Here is a 9958-nt window from a genome sequence, read left to right on the forward strand (position 1 = left end):
CATCATGATGATGACATAATTAATGTTGAAATATTGAAACCCAAGACGATGGCGTGTATTTCAATACTTGGAGTATGTATTATACTTTCTTATCTGAGATTAATCAGTGGACCTTTCGGTTTTTTCTTCCCAGTAATATAACAGAAATTAAAAATAATAATAAATTTAAGAGTGAACTAAAGATACACTTTACGTCCAAATATATATAGTCATTAAGTCATTTAAGTTTTACTGTGGTTCTACTTGTGCTTCTTATTGTCATTCTTTGTTATTGTAAATCCAGTCTCAGGACTAGCTGAGACAAGTTTACTTCTAGGCTAGTCCTCATCGAAGCCCTGTTTTATATTGTACATTTTTGGCTTTTGGATGAAATAAATGTTTGTTGAATTGAAATTGAATTGAATTGAAAACTACAGATTATGAATTTTCAATATCTGGATATATCAGGGAAAAATCAAGAGAAAAACACCGTCAGGAGAAACTGAAGCTACAGGAAGAGGGAAAACAAAAAGGAAAGCAGAAACAGTTTAAAGTAAGACAATTTCACAATTTTTATGATATTCATAGATAGACAGCTGTACACACACATACCATGCATATTAACAGCAAGTAATAATAATTCATAATTGGTTTTACTGTAACTGTATAACAGATTGGATAACAAAAAATAGTCTAATGGGTATGAAATATATAAACATACAACATACATGCACAACAAGATCTGAGATTACAAACCTGCTGATAAACATTTTAAATTAGTGCTCATACTAACTTTGTTATTTTCAGAGAAAACAAACAGCCTGGTCTCAGAACAAAGAAAAGAAAAACAAGCGACAGGACAGAAGACAGCGGAAAGAGTTGTCAAAGAAAAGAAAACAGCAACAAGTAAGATCTCTCAACTGACTGAATCAATTGAATTCTTCATTCATTATTCATATAACTATATAAAAATATACTTGTACAATGTTGTAGAAAACATACTCAAGTGATTAGGGCTGTTTAGTGGTATTTTATTTGTATTTTTATTGTACATATGTTATTTTATTGTGAATTTAAGATCGTTAACCTGTATTGCTATTTTTAATTAGTTTGATGAAGAGGACTTGGCTGAACTTGCCAAAGATGCCATGCTAGTGAAGAAACTCAAGAGGGGCAAGGTATTTTATTGCTTGTTCTTTTTAAAAGTAGAATTTGTTTGTATGTTAATTAATTGCATCTATCAACAAACCATCTTGGAGTTTCCGTTGTACATGTCCATGTAAAAGGTCAAGGCATATAAACAAACAAATTGTGTATTGTTTAAATTTTTTTAGATTTTTGTTAACCGTTTGAAGTATTGGATGCAGTATTATATACTGCAAAGATCAACAGCTATTACGGCCTTGTACAGATAGAAGTACAGTAGTGGTAGCCGTGTTATTCTTAACAATTATAATTCTTAAAGTAATGAAGAGGCAGCACTCTCAGACTAACTTTAAAGATGTAATTTTATTGGACACAGACTGTCAAATTTGACTAAAACATGACATGCTTTTAAATGACATAACATCATCATCATGACATCATGATCATATACAGTACGCTCATCGTGGGGCATCATACAGCTATTAAACAACTAGTGTGTATATGTACTCAACAAGATGGCCGTCGTAGGAAAGCGCCACCTACAGGCTTATTATACATATTATATAAATAAACCCTCTGACAAACTATTATTTCATTAATCATTATTATTAATAACATTTAATAAATTATTATACTAGCGTAGGCAAAAAGAGGCCTAGTGGAGTATCTAATATTATTAATAAAGTACTGATGAATAAAAATCAAAATCATATACCCTACAATGCAACACTGCAACGCTCAAGTTTTATTTTTTTACTCAAAACTTTCAAGGTTAAGTTGAGGGCGCCCCATTGAAAACAATGCTACAGCAGCCATCTTGTTGAGTACACCTACATAGCTGTGCATATTTCAAAGATGGAATGCATTGGCGTTAGCGCTCTAGTACTCTTATTATATCTGTATGCTGGGCATACAACATTTTTTTTGTCAATAAAACTGTGATAATCTGGAAAGAGCTTTAGTAATAAGGATGTATGAAAACATAGACAATAGTAAAAACCGTATGATTTTTATTGCTGCTTTGACATTTAACGTAGACTTAGCACTTTTGGGGTTAATATACAAGTAGTACAAAAAGCATTTAATGCTCCACAAACTACATCTCATTACAGGATTTAACCAATTAAAAATAATTATAGACTGCTACTTCTATGAATTACTGTTTTTAAACTGAATTCCAGCAAAAACCTCTTCCAACGTTTGCAAGTTCGTTGTGGTTAGTTGATGTCAGATAATATAATGACATTAATAAAAAGTTTTGATGTTATTGAGTTGTGATATTATGTTATAAATACATATTTATGTTTCTACAAATCAGTCGCTTTGTACACTGTAATGAGCATATTATAACATACAGGTGTTAGCTGAGATGTTTTTTACTTTTCTTTATAATGTATATGTATATTTATAATTCTTTTCTACAAAATAAGAATACCATTTTAATTAGTTCATGATCATAACATATCACTGATCTCATATGGTATTAATATTACACTTTTTGTTGTTTTTATTATTTTCTAAATCTTGTTTGGTAAAGTGTCATGTTATTTGGCAGATAAATAACAATAATATTATATTATTTACATCCTGGATAGATGAATCTTCATCAAAGTATTATTTTTATTATAATTATTGCTGTTTGTAATTCCAGATATCTGATAAAGAATATGAAGATGAGATTGGTCTAAATGCATAATGTTGCTGAAAATTTCACTGTAAATTTATTAGTGAACTAATTGTAATGTAAATGCTGGAATGAGACACAGTATTCACTGGAAATATGCTACCATTGTCTACAAGATATAAGCAACCTATGTACGGGAGATTTTATCAGTGTTTACTACAAGATACAAATGGGATACAATATTGACTGGTACCCATTTATACTGGTACCCATTTATACTCTTGGGCGGGTGGAGAGGAGCAATGCAGATACTACTACTTGCTCAAGGGCACAAGCAAAATGCACAGCGAGGGATTGAAACCCTGACCTCCGCCTTTACTACTAGATGCAAATGGAGCACAGTATGCCTTTGAGGTTTTTATCTGTGTTTACTACAAGATATATAACATGAAACAGTATACACTGGAGTTTCTGCATGTGTTTACTACAAGATACAAAATGGGACACAGTATGCCCTGAGAATTTACCATTCTTTACTACAAGATACTAACAGAACACAGTATACACTGGAGATTCTACCCATGTTTACTACAAGATACAATGAGAACACAATATGCCCTTGAGGTTTTATTTGTGTTTACAAGATACAAAACGGGACACAGTATGCACTTGAGGTTTTACCAGTATTTACTAGCAGACACAAAATGGGACACAGTATGCCCTTGAGTTTTTACCAGTGTTTACTACAATATACAAAACTGGACAAAGTATGCACTTGAGGTTTTACCAGTATTCACTAGAAGATACAAAACGGGACGCAGTATGCCCTTGAGGTTTTACCAGTATTCACTAGAAGATACAAAACGGGACGCAGTATGCCCTTGAGGTTTTACCCGTGTTTACTACAAGATACAAAGCAGGACACATTATGCTCTTAAGATTTTACCTGTGTTTACTACAAGATACAAAACGGGACACAGTATGCCCTTGAGGTTTTACCCGTGTTTACTACAAGATACAAAGCAGGACACATTATGCCCTTGAGGTTTTACCTGTGTTTTCTACCACAAGATACAAAATGGGACACATGATGCCTTATAGTTTTACTGGTGTTTACTACAAGATACAAAACGGGACACAGTATGCCCTTGAGGTTTTACCCGTGTTTACTACAAGATACAAAGCAGGACACATTATGCTCTTAAGATTTTACCTGTGTTTACTACAAGATACAAAATGGGACACAGTATGCCCTTGAAATTTTACCCGTGTTAACTACAAGATAAAAAATGTGACACATTATGCCCTTGAGGTTTTACCATTCTTTACTACAAGATACGAATTGGGAAACAGTATGCCCTTGAGGTTTCACTGGTGTTTACTACAAGATACAGAACGGACACAGTATGCCTTTGAGGTTTTACCTGTGTTTTCTACCACAAGATACAAAATGGGACACATGATGCCTTATAGTTTTACTGGTGTTTACTACAAGATACAAAACGATACACAGTATGCCCTTGAGGTTTTACCAGTGTCCCAAAAGTTGTTTTTAACTGGACCTGTATTAAACAATTTTGTTTATATGTGATAGTTAAGAATTTTGTGCAGTAAATTACTATAAGAATTGAGACAAATAAATTAAAAATGATGGCATTTATTGTCACTTTTATTTAATTACAGGGAACATTTTTTATTTTCTGCCAAAAACTGCCCCCCCCGGGGCAGTTTCTGTCGGCCATGAATTATAAGTAGAATTTTCTATTCCAAATTGATCACCAATCAACGACAAGTATGATGATGATAATAATAACAAATATATACGTGACAAATATTAATAATAATAATAACTAGACTTACTATGTCAGAACATAGGGCTTTTTTTCATTTTGCCATAATGAGAAGTGATGTTGAAATTGCAACAAAAAAGTCACTAAAAAGTATAAAGTAAAAAACAGGAAAAACAAAAATACTATTAAAACACTACTAAAGAAAATTATGTTTTTTTTATAACTTTAGTCACAGAAACATAAAGCCTTGTAGGAACATAATGCTTATATTTAAAATTGTCTTAAATGAAACAAATACAGTATTAACATCTTTCAATTTCAAAGCAGAAACGCTCGTACATGTGACAACAGCTGTATTAGACATTCTAAACATATATCAAACATTTTACAAAACATTACAGGAAACCGTTACATTATTGATGAGAGTTCTGATTAAAAATTAATAGCTTTTTAATGTCTGGTGGGGTAATGGGATGGGGTCAAGTGTCAGCTCGTAAGGTAAATCGAGAGCATGATAGAAAAAAAAGAGGCGGCAAACTGTTTACCCGATTTACATTACATATATTTGCATATGTTCACTAACAAACTTTATTCATTTTCCCATAATAGTAAATAAAATATACACGAGACGCATCACGGCCAATAGGTAAGGTAAGAGTTAAGCTACTATTAGAAAATGGTTCCTTTTGTACCATGTGACTAGAATTACGATGTTGAATCTGTGGAAAAAAGATAATAATAACCGATACATTTTCTGTTTTCTTTTTGGTTGGTGAGCTGCTTGAGGTTGTAGATATTAAAACCAATAATTTGTATTAAATACGAGTTTCTCTATTTTATGTTCTATTCTAATTTGTTTTTTTACTCACGACGTTCATAGTGTTGAAGGAAAGCCCACCAGAGTCATTACATCTTTCTGGTGAATGTCAATCAAATCTAACAATTAACCAATCAAAACAGGTCTACAATCAAGCACACGTTCCACAAATAGGCCTGCATGTTTTACGCTGTCGTTTTGAGTCATCTTAAATTTAACAACAATATCCAAAGGGCGGAGCTTACAGGAATATTCCAATATTTGACAGCCGAGTTCTCTCTCTTATTAGGCAAAAAAAAAAAAAAATGTGTAGGCCACGTTTCGGGAAAATCCAAAAAAATGAGTAGGTCAGTAGGAAAATTTTTTTTTTTTTAAATTTAAAATTTAGGTCGGTTGGGCATGGCCAGCACAATAATTTAAAATTTAGGTCGGTCGGGCATGGCCAGCACAATAATTTGTTTTGGCCTTAACGTATGGAAAGCAACCTATAATTTTGAGTATGCTTATTTCTCCAATCGATAGGGTTAATTTGTACAACTACCCATTACTTTTCTGATCGTTTTTCGAAAGCCATCTCGAAAACTCTTTAACATGAAATTGTAAATTAACGGATTTAATGAAATACTGCAGAGACTTGTGCATTCTGCTAGAGTTTTGAGAATGTTTAGCGATACGTTGTGAGGTTTATATTCAGTGTTGAGTATCATATAAACCACCATTGGTAACCAGCTGATGAAAAATCCTCCAACTACCATTGCGGTAACTTTAATGTAAGTGTTACGCAGTGATGCTTGCTCGATAGTATTTCTTGGAATGGGTATACTATTTGATCTTGGTATATCTCGTACATTAAACGAAAGCCTTTTTACAATGGAAAATACCCTAGCATAAATTAAGACAATTGCAATAAATACAGTAATTACAAAGGCTGAACTCATTATCTCGTGAACTCGAAGTGATGAATTATTTAAAGTTCGACAAATATCTGAAAGGCAGTCCTCATCTATCTCTAATCCACCGAACAACGGCACTAGGCCCCAGGTGATTCCGATCACCCACGAAAATATGATGAGGTAAAATGTTCTCTGGATTGTTGCACGAGCCTGGTATTTATATGGATAGGAGATTGCAAAATACCGATCAAGTGAAATAAATAATAGATGCCATGCAGAAACAGGAAAAGATACATAGACTGGTATGTAGAGGATATCTGCTTTGATTGAAGTATCTCTAATATTTACTCCTGAGCGGACATTCGCATATGCTGCCAATGGCAGTCCAAATACTGCCAACAAGAAGTCTGAACAAGCGAGGCTCGCAAGAAGTACGTTGGATACGGTATGTAGAGACGGGATCGAGTAAACAGTTAAGAACACCAAAGCGTTTCCAACTGATCCGATGACGATATTCAGACAGGTGAAAAGGCCGATTGTCATCAATTGAATATAACGGTAAACTTCATTGTCATTTTCTGTGTAATTCAACACCATCTTCGCTATTGAAAATACCTGTAATAAAAATAAACAAATTGTTGTTTCATTTCATTTACATTTATTTTTTCTTGACTAAAACCAAGACATTAAACAAATACTAATACACACAAGACAATGGGTTAGAAGCCAAACTTTTATTTCTCACATGAGAACTAAAACATAATGTTGGGGAACACTTAAAGCACCATGACGAAGTCTGGAACCACACTAAACTAACTTAGCTACATGATTAGCTATAATATACAAATTTTCAAAAAAGTATTTAAAAAAGTGAAAGGCCAAAAAGAAAAAGTACATTAAAGTATGATAAAAATTTACGAGTCGAATAAGAATAGTTTAGGTCTATAGATTTGCCTTTAGAAAACTGTGAGGGAAAAGTGGACAGCAGAATATTGGAGTTCAGAAGAGAGGACTAGAGGGACTAGGGAAACGATGGATAGGTGAGAATGTAAGCGATTCAAATTTGATCACGTCGGTCCTTTAGAGACAGCCAATTTAAGTTTTTGTAGCAGCTTCTCATAAGATAACACCGGGCCCCAACCGACTTTAAGAACTTACTTTAAACCCCTCTTTAAAAAAATAAATATACTGTATTAAGTATACGACCAAAACAATTATCATCTTCACCCTCAGCCCCTATTGAAAAAATAATGAAACAAGAACCAGAAACAGATCGAGCAAACAAATTACGAAATGTTAATAATATGTACAGACTAGAAACAAGTAAAAGATCTATATTTATTAATGGTAAATTCTATTAGAATGATCTTAAAACCACCTTAGGACCAAACAAAATGACCTCCCATCTCAAAAACAAAAAAAGAAGAAAAAAAAAAGAACATTAAGAAGATGATATTTGAAACATATATTACAATTTAGTTAATTAGGGCCTGATGTAAATAGTAATATCATTTGTTTAATACAGTCAGTGATTTGACCGTGGAGAGGTGGGACTGCATGTCTTCCTCCTGTATGGAGGCCGCCAGATTGACCGGTCTTTGTTTGTAGCTGTGTGTGTGGTTGGAACCTGTGACTGGGAATTAGTTTCCCTTTTACCAAACGCAGGGGTGGTGCTAGGATTTGCCCGGGGTGGGGGCCGAGGTCCCCGACGAGGGGTCAGATTTCCCCGTCGAAAGCAAAGTGGGTGTGGTCGAACTTCGATTAAAAGGTTTCGAAAGTGGTCCAGGGGGCGAAAAATGTTGGCGAAAAAAAGGGGGCGAAAATGTTGACAATTTAAGGGTTTCATAGGCTTATTTAATCGATTTTAGAGTCTACTAATATGTAGAAAATACATAGGCCCACCTTTTTTTTTCTCCCCGACGAATTACCGGTATGCTTTTTCTCCCCGACGAGAGGGGGGTGGCAACTCTCCCCGACGGAGGGGGGAGGGGGCTGGCGCTACCCATGACCAAACGTGGTCTTGGTTGGTGGGTGTGGGGGCGCCTATTCCTGGTTAGATCATTGGCTGTATATTTATACATTTTTTTTCTAGTTGTAAGTTTTTCTTTTCTTGTGTGTAATGTAAACTGTTTAGTCCCAGTATTTAAAAGACAAGCCCATGCAGCTTCTGTACATGCTGCCATTGTACATAATGTTGTTTTTTGTTGAATAAATAATTATGATGTTCCTGTGTTCTTATAATTGTAGAGGTCACCGTATGCATAGAGACCGTCAGTATTTTTTTTTCTACCCATGGAGAGAACACCTTGATCATATCATATCAATATCAATCTAATTAATAATTGTAAATTTTATTGTATTACCTAAAGTATTTATTTGAATTGTATATATTGAATTGTTTTTGCCGTTTAACGTAACTTTTTCTATTTGAAATTAACCTTTTATATGTAATTGTATATTGAATTTCTTACCTTTTATTGCAGTGTATAAATGAAGAATTTCTGATGTATTTATTTTAAATATATTAGACCAATAAAGAATAGAAGTTTTTATTTTGTTATAAACATATTTAACCATTACTGGTACTATATATGTCTAGCGGCAGCAATACTGTAACCGGTCGTTTACTTAATTACCTCCTTCCCTGCCCCGAGTCATTATGAGAAGCCAAACACAATCTGAACTTTTAATAGATTATAGCACCTGTCTAATGTTAACGTAAAGAGCTCCAATGCTGTTATTTTTTTAATATTTACTTGTTAAAATTTCCGATTTTTTTTATTATTATTGACCAATCTATAAACTCAATCATGATTAAACTATTCTAATTTTTACATAAGACGTATTGATTGGGAGCTCAGTCACACTCCGCGTATTATTATTTCAAACTAATCAAAAACACTGCGTCACCAGTCTGACCTGTTAGTGACACTCCAGATATGAAAACTACACATTAGTACCGTAGTTGCTAACTTGCTTTTCCTAGAATAGAGATTTGGCAAGTAAGAAAAACAAGAGCGGGAATGATTGATATTAACAGACCAAGAATGAGACTATAGCTGAAATAGAAACAGTATAATGGCAATGGTTATCGCTGTCGACATAATACAGAGTCTCTATGCGCTGAGGTGTCACAAAACAAAAATTAATATAAATAATTCTACAATACAATACTACAATAGAATTGTTCAAACAAAAACAATTTGAACACTGGTGCATACGAACACACTGGATATTCGCACTTGCGTAGCAGTGGCGTATCTAAGAGGTGCTCTTGGGGGGTTGGAAGCAGACCCCCCTCCCCGATACTCCCCCATCATCATCATCATCATCATCAGTCGGCTGCGGAGCAGGCGACCACATGTTTTTTCAGTTTTTGCGATCTTGGACCATTGAGATAATATGGTGTGGCTGCAGCATTCCCTCAGGATCACCCAAAAGGCGCTGGATATAATGTAAAAACAGAATGCGCTAGCGACCAGGCAAATGGGAAAAACCCATGAAACAGCAAACGGCCACATAATGCAAAACTATTTAAAATTAAAACAAAAAAAAAATTAAAAAATTATAGAATCTCTTTTGAGATCCAGCAGGCCGCCATTGATGCACGGTAGAGATTGCATCTTTAGATCTCCGATCTTGTTCACAAATTCACGGACTAGTGCTGTCTCGTAAGAATTTCGTAGGACGCGTTAAGAATGACAAAATA

At 34.2% G+C, this 9958-nt stretch overlaps 2 protein-coding genes across 2 annotated transcripts in view; one reads left to right on the top strand and one right to left on the bottom strand.

The window, feature by feature from the left end:
* LOC117124545 (ATP-dependent RNA helicase DDX55-like) overlaps nt 1-5359 on the top strand; it is a 12575-nt gene extending 7216 nt beyond the window's left edge. The window contains exons 3-6 of the mRNA XM_033270805.1: nt 417-532; nt 787-885; nt 1089-1157; nt 2777-5359. Of these exons, the coding sequence (XP_033126696.1) occupies nt 417-532; nt 787-885; nt 1089-1157; nt 2777-2821 (329 nt within the window). The 3' untranslated portion in view covers nt 2822-5359. The remainder of the gene's footprint in view (nt 1-416; nt 533-786; nt 886-1088; nt 1158-2776) is intronic.
* A 146-nt stretch (nt 5360-5505) lies between these two features.
* Nucleotides 5506-9958, bottom strand: part of LOC117124575 (trace amine-associated receptor 7f-like) — a 4727-nt gene continuing 274 nt past the window's right edge. Inside the window, exon 2 of the mRNA XM_033270863.1 lies at nt 5506-6864. Coding sequence (XP_033126754.1) covers nt 5881-6846 — 966 coding nt within the window. The 5' untranslated portion in view covers nt 6847-6864 and the 3' untranslated portion in view covers nt 5506-5880. The remainder of the gene's footprint in view (nt 6865-9958) is intronic.

The sequence above is a fragment of the Anneissia japonica genome, unplaced genomic scaffold, assembly GCF_011630105.1.
Source record: "Anneissia japonica isolate Jap-2015-1 unplaced genomic scaffold, ASM1163010v1 scaffold287833_len2544123_cov190, whole genome shotgun sequence".
Classification (NCBI taxonomy): Eukaryota; Metazoa; Echinodermata; class Crinoidea; order Comatulida; family Comatulidae; genus Anneissia; species Anneissia japonica.